At 33.1% G+C, this 17,949-nt stretch overlaps 1 protein-coding gene across 1 annotated transcript; it reads left to right on the top strand.

Annotated features, from left to right (window-relative positions):
- Positions 1-6: 6 nt before the first annotated feature.
- LOC134710462 (DNA replication licensing factor mcm5-like) lies at positions 7-17,520 on the top strand. Its single transcript, XM_063570826.1, has 14 exons — positions 7-233; positions 5,661-5,787; positions 6,459-6,587; positions 6,819-6,991; positions 7,545-7,700; positions 8,145-8,229; positions 8,760-9,016; positions 10,657-10,978; positions 11,218-11,394; positions 13,546-13,661; positions 15,478-15,606; positions 15,994-16,136; positions 16,639-16,766; positions 17,091-17,520. Exons 1-14 carry the CDS (start codon positions 79-81, stop codon positions 17,190-17,192), a joined length of 2,199 nt encoding a protein of 732 aa, XP_063426896.1. The 5' UTR covers positions 7-78; the 3' UTR covers positions 17,193-17,520.
- Positions 17,521-17,949: the final 429 nt, after the last annotated feature.

The raw sequence follows: 17,949 nt of genomic DNA on the forward strand, positions 1-17,949 counted from the left end.
ATTCCGAACAAAACGGAACTAGATGGGCGGAGTTAACAGGTTCCCGCCAAATGCAACACGTGAGTCAAAACATCAACAATGGCAGGGTTCGATGATGCCGGTGTATTTTTCAGTGACAACTTTGGTTCAGAAGATCAAAACGATGACAATCAGGTCAATCGTCAACAAGTGAAAAAAAGATTAAAGGACTTCATCAGACAGTTTCACGAAGGAAACTTTACCTACACATACAGGTAAAAACCATGAGAGCTTGTGAAAGTTGTGTTGTACAGGTTGGGGAAGAAATTAGTCCTATAATATAAGACTCTGGAGGTTCATATCATTTACATTCAACGTTTTTTATCGGATATTTTTTTTTACTATCAATGTTGAACCCCAGAGTCTTATAACAAGTATCCATTTTCTCGTAGTGGATTCCCAACGAATTTTTGTGGGAACTTTGAACGACAATTTGACAATGTTCACGGAAGTTTTCAGTTTACTGATGTCATTATCCTTTCAAGTGAACATCTCAAATAATAAATAAAATGTCTTACCTTATCATATGTTGGATTTATATCCTTTTTTTTAGCCACTTTTCAAACTGTCCCTCCTTATTTCAAATTGTCAAGCGGATCAAGTACGAGAAGTTCCGCAGGTCTTTCCGAATGTTTATCAGTTGTACATATTTCAGAATATTCATTGGAAAACGAATTTTGTTATGACTTTAAGATGATTATGAATGTTGAAATGATTAAATTCATTTTTATTTCGTCATCAATAGAAAAGGAAGCTTACCATCAAATCTTTCTAAACCCTTAAGAGGCGACCATTTAGTATTCATAAAAAGGTAAAAGGATGGTTGTATAAATGAATGCTATGTCCCGATGATAACATGAATTACACGGTGATAATTTCTACAAAGACTTATGAGGGAGGGTAGGAGGGGTCCCAATCCCGAAATCCCGAGCTTAGAAACACGAAATCCCGAAATCCCGGCCTTAAAAACAACATAATCCCGAGGTCCCGAAATTCGAATAAAGAATTTCCGGATCCCGAAAGGGTCAATCCCGAGCTTAAAAACACCCGGAGTCCCGATAAAGATCCTATCCCCCCTCAGTTATTGAAAGAAAGAAAAACTGTGTAATGAAAATAATGATCAAAGCTGGAAATGGTGACTATTATTACATACACGAATAAGGTAGTTAGCTTTCTCGATTTACTTTCTTTAGAGATTTTTTTTCATGTTGGATATTTGCCATTACAGCGTTTTATTTTCCTCTCGCGGAACTGGCCATGTGGTATAAACTGCTTACATCAACTTCATTTAAACTCTTGTTAATGTAACATTATTTTGTCTCATCGGCTTCAATACCACATCACCTTGCAATTTTGATTAGGGCTAATTGCATAATGCTTGTAGAGTAAAGCTTTGGTCGACTTGCTACCTAAGCTTTGTAAAAAAGATTCACATATCAATACAATATATATGTATACCTAGTTATACATTTAATACATAGCTCACCGGTAATAAGCAGTCTGGAATCAAATGTAAATAAATAAACTGTAAAATGTGATTCTATAAGTATTTTGTAACATGTTAAAAAGTGATTCAAATGATATGAATATTACACAAATTACGCAAACCAATAATTTTATTAATTTGAATTTATGCATTACAATATCTTTCATGTTTCTTGTGCTGTTCATTTGAAGGCCACTTTTCAATTTCTTTATCTTATTTATAATTTTAAACGACTTCATGTACTATTTCCAAAAAACTTATTTTCTTCTTGTCATATTCAAACAATAATAATACTTCAATGAGACATCACACAAAAAAACAAACGTAAAGTTGCGGGATCAAAATACATGGATAAATAGTTTAAATATCAAATGTCCAAAATCAGTGTTGTCCTATTATATTGGCAATAAGCTGACAGATGCGCTAAGGATGGATTTAGTTTGATTTTATCATGATAACTTTACTTTGTCGCTTAAAGCCACCGGAAAATATATAAGCGATATCATAAACTGCACCAGCACTTGTATCAGATGTTAAACTGTAAATGCATTGACCGTAGACAACTTCATAGAAGATAAATCAGATACAAAGAAAGACGAACGATGCGATTTTCAGCACTGTCGGTGTCCTTCTTGTAAATGTTGTGCAAAGTGTTTAAAAAAATGTACTTGTCGAGAAAGGAGCAAATTTAGTGGACGAGTTTCTAAAAACACCCAGAGATTTAAATTGCATTCTTTCTAGAACTTCCTTCTCTAACAACTTGCTATTATTCTTTGTAACAACTCGATTTTTGCCTCGCCAGCTATTATTTATTTCTATTTATACATACAAGAAAACGTTTGATGAATGAGAATTGGCTCGCTCAACCCCGTTGTAGGAACTCGTATTTCGAAAGATATTTATCTACTCATAACTAGAAATTAACTTCTACTGATGCTTTAATAACAACTTGGATAAGAGAACTTTTGGTGAATGAGAATTGGCTCGCTCACTGTTGTATGAACTCGTATTTCAAAGGATCATCGCCTCGCCCGCTCTCACGACTCGCAATTGATTTATGTTCATTCTTAACAGCTTGGACAAGATAACTGGCTTGCTCACTCCGTTGTATAAACTCATATTTTGAAGGACATGTATGGCCCGCTCTCATAACTTAAAATTAATATCTTGTGATGCTTAGCAACTTACTAAAGAACATTTGGTGAATGTGAATAGCTCACAGTGGCGGATCCAGAGGGGGGGTTCCGGGGGTTCGCACCCCCCCTTTATTTTGGCCGATCAATGCATTTGTATCGGGACATATGTTTTGCACCCCCCCCCCCCCCCCCCCCCCCCCCCCCCCCTTTGCCCTGGGATAGCACCCCCCTTTGGAAAATTCCTGCATCCGCCCCTGGCTCACCTCTGTTTTATGAAGCTGTACTTGGAAAATCATGTATTGCACGCTCTCACACTGGTGCACTCTCACGGAACATTTCAACTTTATACCGTTAGCAGCTAGCAGATTTCATGAACATTTGAACTCGTATTTCGAAAGAAATCGCATCGCCCGTTCTATTGACTAGAGAACATTTCTTTTGTGAATTTGGCTCGCACGCCTCCGTTACATGAACTCATATTTTCAAAGACATTTATAACCTCGCCCGCTCTCACAACTCGCCCATGATTTCTGTTGATGCTCAATTAACAACTTGGAGTAGAGAACTTTTTTTGTGAAAGACGATTGGTTTGTCCCCCCCCCCCGCCCCCGTTATGTGATTGAACTAGCGAATTTGCATTTGAAAGTCGGCAAAATTGGACAGTTATTGGATACGAACTGACTTGCTTAATGAATAAGTTATACCTATAATTAATGTTTAAACATATTTTTTACTAATCTTTTGATACATTATAACTGTATTTTGGACATTGTTCTTTTCAACTGTAAACAATATACTTATACCGTTTTTTTCGGGGGGGGGGGGGTTAAAATAGAACCGTGCCAATTTTTTTTATTCTTTATGTTTTTTGCCGATTGTTCTCTATTCTGTTAACCCCATTCGTAATCTCTCAGCACTTTTTATGGTTATCTCAATAATTGCATGACACCATTACAATTGGACGGGTTTTCGTACGTTGTTCTATACTGGTTCTAAATATTATCGTCAAATTCGTTTCGTTCACGAAATCCTTAAAATAAAGAATCGGCACATATATTTGAAATAAAATGGCGTGAAAAAAATTGTTTGTCAACTCAGGATAAAAGTGATGGATTAGGAACATTATTTTAAACAATTAATACGGTAAGAAGTTACTTTCATTCATATTTAGGTTGTTCCTAATAATTTTATTTGTTTTGGCAGTGGATTATTAATTTTAATTTTTGCTACGAGAAAAAATGGCAAATTTTATAAGACTCTGGGGTTCAACATTGATAGTAAAAAAAAAATATCCGATAAAAAAACGTTGAATGTAAATGATATGAACCTCCAGAGTCTTATATTATAGGACTAGGGAAGAAATATTTCTTGTTATATTTTTATTTGTGCTGTAATTTATTGTCGTGCTGACATTTTTTTTTGTGCTTCCATTTTAGGCTATGCTTCCTCAATGCTTCAGTTTTGTCATTTAAAGATGTGTAGCTTTGTATAATGCTTTGCATGTGCATTCAATATGCCTTCTATGGCGGTCTCATTGGAGGGTTCCAATCCTGGATCACGCTCACTGTTTTGTCAGATTCCGGTATCCCACTTACACTATGTATGTAAGCAATTCTCATTTTTTTTGGTCATTTCCAGGGTCCTGCTAGACCTCATTTCCGGTTTTCTCGACACAATAATTTGATTTTCACATGTCACGCTTACTAAAATCGGCAATCCTGCGTCGCACTTAGACCCCAATGGGACTCACTTCTATTTCTTAGCATTTGAAATAACAATTGCTGCATATATAATAATTTATCTTATCTGCATGGTCTGTGTTTTAAACTATGTTATGTATATGTTACTTATATTCGATGAAAAGCTCTCGAGAGCTTATGTCGGTAATTTTTTTGCGAACCAAATCAAACTTAGTCATGTAATTTGATTACTGTTGTCCATGCAACATGTTGTGTGGGACACAGAAATATTGAACATTTGTCAGTCTGATCTTGCTTAGGTCTAGTGTTAATTTTTTGCCTGATTTTAGAAGAATTGTATGAGGGGGGATAGGAGGCGTCCTGATTCTGAAATCACATGCTTAAGAACACGGAATCCTGAGGTCCTAAATTTAAATAAAGTAAATCTTGACATCCCAAAATTTGAAAAAAAGAATTCCCCGGATTCCGAAGGGGTCAATCCCGAAATCCCCAGCTTAAAAACACCTGATCATGGAGTCCCGTAAAGGTCCTTTCCCCTCTTGTATGACATTCGGGTGGATCAATTGGTTTTGAAAAGAGTTATGCCCCTTTGAAATATTAATTGTATGAAAAATTGCATTGACCTGCATAGAGTTGAAATTTTATTAACTTTAATAATTCAATAAATATGTCTGCTTATTAGGTCCGAGACCACTATTGTCGTCCCTTGATTTTCGTTGTTCACAAATATAGTCCCTATTGTTGACTGTGGGTTCCTTGCCATTAATTTTTATACCCCTTCCAAATTTATTTCTCCATGTTTAATGCCTCAAATTGCAAGTAGGGGGATGAAATTACACTGTAAAAAAATTTGGGTTCAGAATTTTAAAGGAAAGTAGTGATTTGGTCCAGCTGAAAAAGGTTGAAAATGAGCACTTCGGAAGCTGTCAAAAGATTTCAAGACGCCCTAAACATAAAATTGTCCATATTTTGAGTTAGAGGCGATGAAGTTTTCTATAAATTTGATATAATTTGTCCCAAAAGTAGTACAACACACTGTAAAAGTTTCTTTGAGAAAGCGCAGGTGGGATTTTTTTTATTTTCATTTATGTTCTAAAAGAAATGCACTACGAATTAATTGTGTTCTCGGACCAATATTAAATCTGCATACAAAACATAGAAGTCTTAGTCCTGAAGTTATGTGTTCGTCATTTCTGAAAAATAATGCTGTATTAGTCTATACATATACATTAGAGGTTTTTTATTATATCAGATTATCTAAGGTATGAAAATGAGTCCAGAGCTGCAATTAAATTTTATATTTGTCAACCTTTTCTTCAGAGATCAGCTGAAACGCAATTACAATCTGGGACAGTACTGGTTGGAAGTTGACATTGAAGATGTGTCCAGCTTTGATGAATCTCTTGCTGACAGATTATACAATCAACCATCTGAACATCTACCTTTGGTATGAAAATTCTCTACTTATGGCATAACCATAATTTATACAAGGATTTAACACATATAAATTAAAACCCCGATATTTCTACTATTTTATTAAAAGTCTGTAATATATTTGATGATTTATAAAACCTATACAAATTATAAATCTGTGTTATTATTTATAACTAGTAAGAATTTATGAATTGTATAATGAAATTAAAAGATTGTGTAAAACAGAGCCACTTGCTCAAATAATGCAGTCAACACCAAGTTCTTTTAAAGACAATCAAGAGGTTTGATCTGTCGTTTAAACAAAGTGGCTTCCTCAAGCTGAACACTTTTTTCCAACACTTAGATTTAAGGTCAATCAAATTTATATGATGATTTAAAATAATAATTCAAGACAGATTGGCCAAGTTGGAGTGTGCAATTTCCTTGTTTTTAATGTGGCCTGCTCAAACAGCTTCAGACAATTTTGAAGAAAAAAACCTGAGACTTCAGAGCAATCTCTGTCTAGTTTTTCAACCTGAAGTCGGCCAACTATAGTCCATCAAATAAGGATAGGAAATGAAAATGTAAACAAAAATTAGATATTCCCTCATTTTTTTTCTTTTGTAATTTTATCTGTTAGTCTTTAGTTCTTTATTTCTTTATAAGAAATTTAAGTCAAGTGCAAATGTTACATTGATATTTTAGTTTGAAGATGCTGCTAAAGAAGTTGCAGATGAAGTGACCAATCCCCGACCAGAAGGGGAAGAGGAAGTACAAGACATACAAGTTATGTTGAACTCTGCTTCAAATCCTTGTAATATTAGAGCTCTGAAGGTATGTTAAAATCCTTTCTCACTTTGGATTGAGATGAAAATTCTACCTATCTAATATATAAAGTTAATTAATTGTTCTGAATTGTTTGAAGTTTATCCTGATTTCTTAATAGTTTGCAGAAGGAACCTAATTCTTTTAAAATAAAAGGGGAAAATATGGAAGTGGAACCTGATTTTAACAATTTTACAATTTAAAATGTGTACTTTTGCTAAGTATATGATTACATTGCAGTCTGAACAGATGTCAAAGCTAGTTAGAATACCTGGAATAGTGATAGCTGCATCTTCAATTAAAGCCAAAGCTACTCGACTGACAATACAGTGTAGAAGTTGTAGGAATACAGTCAACAACATAGCTGTAAACCCTGGTCTCGAAGGATATGCCTTGCCAAGAAAATGTAACACGTAAGCATTTATGTTAACAAGTTTTCGAGATTTTGTGTACCATTAACCTGTGCAAGGAGTTATTGCCCTTATTTGTTAAATATTACCTTTATTTATTTTCCAGTAGATTATAATTATTTTTGCAATGTTATGCATATTCAACATCAAATTGCAGTAACAGTTAAATCTGATTGAAAGTATTGCTGTGCTAACATAAGAACAGGTTTTATGTTTGGCATTGTCAGACAACTCTATGAAAACGACATATGTTGTCTGAATTAATTTTGTGGTTAATTGGCGTCCTCTTAATAGTGAATGAATCATTGATTTATTGATGGCACTGTAATACCATATCATCACACGGACATTTGCATTGTGCAGGTGAAACAAATTTAGAAATTTCCACAATTAAAATTAAGGTAAAAGTCTGCTACAAGAACAACATTTTTTCACATTGAAAAGAAAAACCCTCAGAATAATAAATTATATTAAAACTTTAATGTGTTTATAAATGATAGAAGGTTGGATTACATTGAATTGAATAAATTAAAAACCTACAACACATATTTTACAGAGATCAAGCAGGAAGACCAAAATGCCCTGTTGATCCTTTCTTCATAGTTCCAGACAAATGTAAATGTGTGGACTTCCAGGTGTTAAAATTACAAGAAGCTCCAGAGAGTGTTCCCAATGGTGAGATGCCACGTCACCTTCAGTTATTCTCTGACAGGTAAGAAGCTTGAAAATATTATAGTTGTTTAAATTGGAAGTTTACCTATTGTGAATTTAAGTTATGAAGGATACTTTGATTTCCATTTAGAAAATGGTAGACATGTTCATCAGATATCATAATTTAGTTAAAACTTTTAACCCTTTCCAACCAGAAAAGCAATAAACTATAACTTGCAAGTTTGGGTGCAATTGCTTGACATGTACCAATCCTAAAGACTGAATATTGTCTTTTTAGTGTGACATGTTTTTTGTGTATTTTTGAAATATTTTGTGAGCTAGCCAGGAAAAAATCACACTGACCAAGTCAGTTTAGTGCAAAGCTGAATTTATCGATAATAAAGGGAATTACAACTGTTTCATTCTGAGTTTTTAAAGGCTCATAAATAAGTCAACCAATCTAAATTCAGCTTAGTTCTTGAACAATGGATTTCTTTTTTTCTAGGTATTTATGTGATAAAATTGTACCTGGAAACCGTGTCACTGTTGTTGGTATATATTCCATCAAAAAGACCTCAGTACCAAACAAGGTTAGTATAACAACTTAGCTTGTAGAATACTATTTATCATCACTTTTGTAAACATTAGAAATACTTTTCTGAATGGACAATTAGTTTAAACTGAATTCAAGAGAACGAGATTCAAAACATTTGTCATTGGCTTGATAGCTACACTTCCCAGGACTTAATTCTGCCCTTCAGAGTTCAAGCAACATAGTGTAATGAGGACTATCTAGTACATGCCAAGCTATTTATTACTAATACATACAAAAAGTTTGTCTAAATGTGTAAAATCTTGCTTGTCAAGATGATTACACAAGATTTGCTTTGTGTATGAATCTTCTTTTCTGAGAAAAAAAAGGTACATGCTTACAGTTATGAACAAAGATAAAAGTTCATATCAAAATATGTTTGATAAGTTACTAAATACAATTGTGTTTGATTTTAAATTCTCATTGCAAAAAGAAAACGATCAGTTAACTTCAGTCAGTGCTCACAAACATTTTGATTTTATTTATAGAGTTATACCTAATCATATCACCATGTAAATTATATTTCAGAAAAGTTCTCGTGAGAAGGTGAATGTGGGAATAAGAACACCATATTTCCGTGTGGTAGGTATTCAGGTAGATACACAAGGAACTGGTCGCAGTACAGGTGCTCCAATTAGACCTGAGGAAGAAGAAGCCTTTAGACGTCTTGCCGCACAACCAAACATCTATGAAACAATTGCCAAAAGCATAGCACCATCCATTTATGGCAGCATTGATATGAAGAAAGCTATATCATGTTTGTTATTTGGAGGCTCTAGAAAAAGGTAGTTTTCCTCAAAATCTTAGCTGATGAATTATCTCCCCTTATTAATCAAAAACCGTTAATGGTTACAAACATTGAGTTGCAATATCATCAAAACATTTTACAATGTACAATTCATGCACAAATTATCCATTAACTGCCTGAAACCAGGCTTAAGTGTGCAAGCTCATTCCTTTAGAAAAAAAACTGATGCTACTCCTGCCACATTATACAGACAGGAGCATCTGTGTCTCATGGACGCATGCTGTAATAAGATAGAACTACACAGGTATTTGCAATTACCGTCTTTTGGTATGTATAGTGCGCATTTGTGTATAGTGCGCACCCCCTGTGTGGTCCAAGAAACAAGAGAAAAAAAGTTTATTGGTCATATAATACTCCTAGACATTTTCGGAAAAGTTACAGCTCCAAAATCGGCAAACAGGAAGTTTATCGGTAAACAGGAAGTTTTTTAAATGGACACCAATGTCGGAGAATTCCGTACGGAATACGAAATTAATATGAAATTGAAAGTATTCTTACAAATGAATAAGAATTTTATTAGATTGAGATAAATATTTTAATCCAAATTTAATAAATGGTTTGAGTATCAAGGACAAGTTTAAATGTCCAAATTATTGTTCTGATTCAAACAATAAAATAATTACGAATCAGTCTAATAATTATAATTAATGTCATTAGTGCTGTAATAAATTGTTAAAATCTCATTGTTTTTATTTTTTTGTTTGATGATTCCAGCTGTTAATCCGGATTATCACACCTCAATCAACGGGTCTAATCGATGTCAAAACAAATCAGTGACAGGTTGACCTTGTTCCTAATTAAATTCGTTCAGGTTACAATTATGGGATTATCATGTTTTCAATCATAATTTCTTGAATGGATTTAAACAGTTGTTTAAAAGTTGAAAAGTTACAAAGTAAAAGCGTATTTTTCCTAATAAATTTTTCATAGAGTAAATCATCACTTTACAATATTAAGTCACATGACTGACCCACATGACTTGCGATCACCTGATCAATACATTAGAAAAAATGGCGGTTTATCTTTTCAAAACGAGCGTGGTTTATTCAATTTTCATACACTTTTCTTCAACTCTCTATGATGAACACATACAAAAACAGTAAGTTATGACAACAAGGAACACAGAGGCTAATTTAATCGACAGCAAAAGCTGTATTGTGTCTTTATTAAAACTTGGCAAATTTCCGGATTGCAAAACAGATGGACAAATTTACACAATAAACGTAACAACAAAGATATAAAATGTATTTTATTTGAATAAAACATGAAAATCAAGAACAATACGATACATATTACAATTATAACATGTAAAACATAAAAACAATCGAGGTTTTAGCAAAATATTCCGTACTCTTCACTTCACTTGTAAATTTCTTTGTCGGAGTTTGGACCTGAAAAAAAACTAAGAAATTGTTTGTAGTCGTGTATAACACGCACCCCTCTTACAAGAAACATGACCTAGGGTATAAATGTGCGCGTTATACATACCAAAAGACGGTATACATTCTGTAAAAAAGTTAAAACAATATTTCTGTACTTTAAAATCAATTTACAGCATATGATGTAGGTTATAATTTTAATGTTTTTTAAAACTAAATCTACTCTTTCTTTTCATAGAATGCCTGATGGATTAACTAGAAGAGGAGATGTTAATTTGCTAATGTTAGGTGATCCTGGTACAGCCAAGTCCCAACTGTTAAAGTTTGTAGAGCGATGCTCTCCTATAGCTGTATATACCTCTGGTAAAGGCAGTAGTGCTGCTGGTCTCACAGCCTCAGTTACTAAAGATCCTGCTACAAGAAACTTTGTAATGGAAGGAGGAGCTATGGTTCTAGCAGACGGAGGGGTTGTTTGTATTGACGAGTTTGACAAGATGAGAGAAGATGACAGAGTAGCCATACATGAAGCTATGGAACAACAAACCATATCTATTGCAAAGGTATTGTGAAAACTTTATTTATAATTTCCAATGAATGGTCGATGTACTCGTATTTATACCAAATAGTTGAGAATTTGGTTGCTACTGTCTCAATTAATTATTTTTGGCATGAAAGTATTTAAAATTTTGCATGATGCGAACAGTTCTGGATATGAATCATTTTAAATGAAGTTTTGATGTTTCCATACTTTCTAATGGGCAGTTTAACTAAGATATTGACATGTGTATTACTATTGTAGGCTGGTATTACTACCACACTGAATTCAAGGTGTTCTGTGTTAGCTGCAGCTAACAGTGTGTATGGACGATGGGATGATACAAAGGGAGAAGAGAACATTGACTTCATGCCAACCATCTTGTCTAGATTTGATATGATTTTCATTGTCAAAGATACACATAATGAAGCTCGGGACATAGTAAGAATAGGAGTAGATTTGTTTGATCTAAGGGTCAAGAAAAATGTTAAAAAACTATCAGATTTTTATACACCCGTCAAAATTTTGACAGGACGTATTATGGTATACAAATGTCCAGTGTCCGTCCGTCCGTCTGTCTGTCAGGCGTAAACATGTTGCACCGTAACTTGAGAACGACTTATCCAAATTTCATGAAACTTAATATAGTTGTTTCTTATGATGGTCAAATGATCTGTATACTTTTTCGTGAAAATAAGATTAAAACTTTTTGAGTTACGGCACTTTGTAACTCAAACAGGGGTGTGTTTTTTTCACATGTCACACTGTATCTCAAAAACGATTCTTGATTATGGCTTAAAACTTTACACACTTCTTTATTATATTATTCTAAAGATCTGTATACTTTTTGGTGATGATTCAAAACTTTATTTTGGAGTTATTGAGTATTTTGTTAAACAGGGGAGTGTTTTTAAGCTCACCTGGCCCGAAGGGCCAAGTGAGCTTTTCTCATCACTTGGCGTCCGTCGTCCGTCGTCGTCGTCCTGCGTCTGGCGTTAACTTTTACAAAAATCTTCTCCTCTGAAACTACTGGGCCAAATTTAACCAAACTTGGCCACAATCATCATTGAGGTATCTAGTTTGAAAATTGTGACCTTGCCAACCAACCAAGATGGCCGCCATGGCTAAAAATAGAACATAGGGGTAAAATGCAGTTTTTGGCTTATAACTCAAAAACCAAAGCATTTAGAGCAAATCTGACATGGGGTAAAATTGTTTATCAGGTTAAGATCTATCTGCCTTGAAATTTTCAGATGAATCTGACATTCCGTTGTTAGGTTGCTGCCCCTGAATCAGTAATTTTAAGGAATTTTGCTGTTTTTGGTTATTATCTTGAATATTATTATAGATAGAGAAAAACTGTAAACAGCAATAATGTTCAGCAAAGTAAGATCTACAAATAAGTCAACATGACCAAAATGGTCAGTTGACCACTGTAGGAGTTATTGGCCTTTATAGTCAATGTTTAACCATTTTACGTAAATCTTAGTTATCTTTTAGAAAAATCTTCTCCTCTGAAACTACTGGGCCAAATTAATTGAAACTTGGCCACAATCATCTTTGGGGTATCTAGTATAAAAATTGTGTCCGGTAACTTGGCCAACCAACCAAGATGGCGGCCATGGGTAAAAATAGAACATGGGAGTAAAATGCAGTTTTTGGCTTATAACCCAAAAAACAAAGCATTAAGAGCAAATCTGACAGAGTTGAAATTGTTGATCAGGTCAAGATCTATCTGCCCAGGAATTTTCAGATGAATTGGATCATCGGTTGTTAGGTTGCTGCCCCTAAATTGGTAATTTTGAGGAAATTTTGTTATTATCTTGAATATTATTATAGATAGAGAGAAACTGTAAACAGCAATAATGTACAGTAAAGTAAGAACTAAAAATGAGTCAACATGACCAAAATAGTCAATTGACCCCCTGAGGAGTTATTGCCCTTCATAGTCATTTTTTAACAATTTTCACAAAATTTGTAGATTTTCACTAACATTTTCCACAGAAACTACTGTTATAGATAGAGATAATTGTAAGCAGCAAAAATGTTTAGTAAAGTAAGATATTCAAACACATCACCATCACCAAAACACAGTTTTGTCATGAATTCATTTGTGTACAATGTTTAATATTAACATAGACCAAGGTGAGCGACACAGGCTCTTTAGAGCCTCTAGTTTTACATGTCGCGCAGTATCTAAAAAATAATGTATGATTATTGCTTAAAACTTTACACACTTCTTTGTTATATTAATCTAAAGATCTGTTAACTTTTTGGTTTTGATTCAAAATTTTATTTTAGTGATATTTAGTTTTTTGTAAAAAAAAAACAGGGTTGAGGGTTTCACATGTCCCGCCGTGTCTCAAAAACAATATATGATTATTGCATAAAACTTCCACACAAGACGTCGGGCGTATCATGCGCTCATGGCGCAGCTGTTTATTATTTTATTTGAACCAATTTGTTATGGAAAACTTTTGTTAAAAAAAAGAAGAATAATAACAGCAGCTGATTTAGGATAAAAACTAAATGGGTATAAATCTGGGTTAATACTTGGGACAGATTTTTTAATTGATTTTTATTTCTCTTCAGACATTAGCTAAGCATGTGATGAATGTTCATTTAAATGCCTTACAAATGACAGAAGAGCAGGCTGAAGGGGAGATAAATCTGGAGACACTGAAGAAGTATATTGGCTACTGTAGAAGGTAAGGGTGGAAAGAAACATTTTGAAGTCATTCTTTAATCTAGTTAAAAGTTAATTGCATCTTACAAATTAATCTGGTTTCTGTGGACTAAATTACCAATCAGTATACAACTTACTGATTTAGTGTAAATACTTGTCTAGGTGGTATAAAGTAGTTCATCTTCAGTGATGAGCACTCTTGTCAAAACTAAAATTGAAAGTTCCAACGACTCTGATTGTAAGAAACCTAACATCACTTGGATAATGAATATATGGCTTGCTGTGTACCATATTGATACACTGAGAGAATCTTATAACTTGCTTCATTATAGCTTACAATGTCTTCTGGAGGACATGGTGTCCTACTAACACACATTTATTGTAATTCTGGCCCTTCCAGTCTGCTCTCACTCTTAGATGCCATGACTTTTCTACAAAAAGTACAAATTGCAAATTTAACACTTGATCCATTTAAAACTTGTGCAGTGAAGCTTCTCTAAAATGACTTTTAAAAACTAAATGAAAGTCATTTTAAATTAAATATGAAATTTTGATACATTTTTGAAAAATAACTATCGGTGTTCTCCCCAGGATTTTTGGATAGCACCAGGGTAACGCGTGGCGAAATGAATTTTATAATATTTTGTGTCGCGTCGCTTATTTTTTTCTTGTTAGTTTTTGTCATAACCTGTTTGCCTTTGTTTTGTTAACTGTGGTACTGTGTTATATAGACTTTGGGCCAGAACATTATCATGATTATTGGTAGAAAAAGTAAATCAATAAAACAGTTTGTATACTTTAATATCTTTGAAAGAGAAAAGAAAGCACAATTAGTCACTTACACATTCCCCATGTTAGATTTGACCATAATAATGAACTTTGAACAAGAGTAATTTTTGATACAGAACCTTCAGTAAATTACAAACTATTTTCCATTCTTTATAGCATCAAAAAAGTTATTTATTTTCTCATGCATATTATTTATTACTTTAATTCATTTATTAGTTTTAAAAAATATGTTGTATCTAATGTAAAAAGTAATTTTATAAATTCCATTCCTACTATATATAGGCATTAAACTTTTCAACCGACTTGTGTTTGGAAAATCTACCAACTTAATATAAAATGTCTGTGTATCAATAAAGGTATGATTCTCTAAAATAATTTGCAAAACATTTTTGTTGGTATATTCTTAGAAAGTTTTTATCCTTAATGTAACATTCTAATACAATTTTGCATTCAATTTATACTTTATTTTAATTTTCAATGAGAAATTATATGTGAGGAGCATTTATTTGTAATAAGCAAAATCAGGGGAAGTAACTCCACAATTAATTTCTAACAGTAACAGGCAAATTATTTTGACTAAAGACTGGCGTAATAGAGTTTATTTACAAATGTCTGCTTGTCCCCTTTTACAATTCTGATATTAAAATTATGATCTCTTAATTAATTAAAACACAAGAGAATCATATACATCGATTAAGTCCAATCATCAACAAGGTTAACCTCAACAGGTAAATCGATCAGGTGGTGTAAACAATCTATTTGTCAATACTGGATTAAACTGGTTAGAACTGGTTCAATTTTCATGTAAAATTTTAACCCTCACTGAAAGTTGAAGTCATCTGAAACTTTACCGATTTTAATACGATTTTTTTTACCGAAAACTTTAGCACCACGGAGAAAAATTATACATCGCGGCAAGAACGATACCACCGCGGTAGAAAATTATACATCGCGGGCCCGTGGTCCTTTAAGGGCCTGGGGAGAACACTGTAACTATTACCAGGAAATTAGGTAAAAATGTATCAAACTGTGGATTTTTACTTTTTCAGGAAATGTGGACCACGTATGAATGCAGATGCAGCAGAAAAATTAAAGAATCGTTATGTTTTGATGAGGAATGGTGCCAGTGAATATGAAAGGGAAACAGGAAAAAGAATCAGCATTCCTATAACTGTCAGGTAGTGATGATATGAATAAGTAATATATTTGCCAACTGAGATGAATAGCATGTCAGCTCCAGTATGATAAAAAAAAGATTAAATGCTGATCAGTTTACTTTCCTATAAATATACCTGATTTAATTGTCAGCAGCTTATTACCAGGACTATTAGATAGAATTTTACAAAGATTGATTTAAGATCTTCTTGGACCATCCTTAAAAAACTGCATGGTCTTAAGTGTTTTATACATAAATCATAATTCAGAATACTTTTAATTTTAAAACTTGAAAGTTGAAATGTTTTTCTCTTCCCATTGGTCCTGGTATAATTGATCATTCATATTTGCCTTTGCTCTATAGTTTAAAAATGGCCGATTTGGTGTAATAAAAATATTAATTTTTACAGACAGTTGGAGGCTATCATTAGAATCTCAGAATCCCTCGCTAAGATGAGACTTTCACCTTTTGCTACGAATGCTGATGTTGATGAAGCCTTACGATTGTTCCAGGTCTCAACATTAGATGCTGCCATGTCTGGAAATCTCTCAGGTTTGAACATTTCATACTTTGCATTTTGTGAATTGATTTGTCAATTTATTTAGGTGGATATCATGAGAGATGGGATATTGATATCATAAAATGTAGCCTATTGTTACTTAATTGTACTTTTAAAAAATTATACATCAAGCATTCAATTCAAGTAGCCTTGGTTGTTACTTATTTCAAAATTAACATTTCTTGAAGTAAATTCTACAGTTAAAAATATTAGTCATTCCAATTCTAAGGAGTAAATCAGGAAAAAAACTTTGATGGTGTCAGTCACATGACAAAAACAATTATATCTTTTAGCTGATCGACAAAAGACTCTGCTAATCAGAAATAAAATTGAGAATGGAAATGGGGAATGTGTCAAAGAGATAACAACCTGACCATAGAGCAGACAGACTTGTTACTTCCAAAATTAAATTATTAAATGATACTCTGAAGTTTTAAGTATAGTCTGAATGATTCATACATATATAATATTAAGTATCATATATCCATTGAATAGGTGTTGAAGGATTTACAACCGAAGAAGATCAAGAATTATTGAGCCGTATTGAGAAACAAATAAAAAGAAGATTTGTTATTGGTTCCCAAGTATCAGAACATGCAATCATTCAAGACTTTGCCAGACAGGTTAGTACATCCAGTTTACAAACATGTTTTGTTGTTCATGATATCCTTCTGAATTTTTATGATGAAGGCTTCTTTTCCTGTTCACAATTATAATACATGTAATCCAGAATTGTGAAGAATTCTCTATGCAAATGTCAAAAGATCATAAAAAAGTATGGGTAAGACATTTATATGAAAACGCATATTCTGTAATACACATTTGCTGTAAGAGGAACTTAATCTGAAATATTTTCATGAATTTCATTTGATAATATATGATAAAACTTGAGAGAATTTAAAAAAAGATGTAATGCATGATGTATGTGATTTCTTGTTTATTTTCAGAAATACCCGGAAAGATCAATTCAAAAAGTGCTACATTTCATGTTGAGACGGGGTGAAATTCAACATAGGATGCAGAGGAAAATGTTATATCGTCTCAAATAAAGGAACATAAAAAAACAAGATGGACAAAAATACGCAATTTGATGTGCAGGGGAAAATATACAATACTGGATTAAATTTATCTGAATGTAAATAAAAACTAGATTGAATTATCTGTTCTGGAAATTAATAGCTGTATGTGTATGGAATTTCTAAAATTGACATGGTGCAGAGAACCGTAAACTATTTCAGTTACCTCAGTAAATGATTTACCAGTGCTAAGCGAGAATGTTGTTCAAATTTTTAAGAAGAATTGAAGAGATATTTATATTGCAAATATCATTTACAAAAATTTTCAGAATTCAATTCATTAAATTATAAGCAAATCTCATGAATTTTGCAATTATTCTGAAGCCTCCTCTTATGATCATATGTTGTTGAACCTGTAAATCTGTTTATAGGGCATCCTGTTTTGCTATATATAGTTTTAATTTCATGTATTAGCAAAAGGATTTATCTTACTTGTTAAGTTTTCATAATGTTTATAACCCCAGTAAGACAGACTGAAACAAAAACAGTGTCTGATACTGTGGATAGTATGGTAGTCAATTTGTTTATCATTTATAAGTAATAAGAAAAAAAGCTTGACTACTTTAGGGTTGAAACCCATTGTAATAATTCTGTGTGGTCATGTTTCTCTATCTTTGGTTTTGGGGTAAGTGAAATGCAACCAATACCCTATGGTTCTATCTTAGTATATTTATCTTCCAGTGTTTATCACTTCTTTTGAGATACACAAAATATAGTCCATTGAACATAA

The sequence above is a fragment of the Mytilus trossulus genome, chromosome 3, assembly GCF_036588685.1.
Source record: "Mytilus trossulus isolate FHL-02 chromosome 3, PNRI_Mtr1.1.1.hap1, whole genome shotgun sequence".
NCBI classification, from domain to species: Eukaryota; Metazoa; Mollusca; class Bivalvia; order Mytilida; family Mytilidae; genus Mytilus; species Mytilus trossulus.

Excerpts from the sequence above, each read along its gene's own strand:
- LOC134710462 (XM_063570826.1), top strand. The coding sequence starts at position 79 with ATGGCAGGGTTCGATGATGCCGGTGTATTTTTCAGTGACAACTTTGGT. Across the intron at positions 10,979-11,217 it reads AAACCATATCTATTGCAAAG|GCTGGTATTACTACCACACT; the intron begins GTATTGTGAAAA and ends TTACTATTGTAG. Across the intron at positions 16,137-16,638 it reads CATGTCTGGAAATCTCTCAG|GTGTTGAAGGATTTACAACC; the intron begins GTTTGAACATTT and ends TCCATTGAATAG.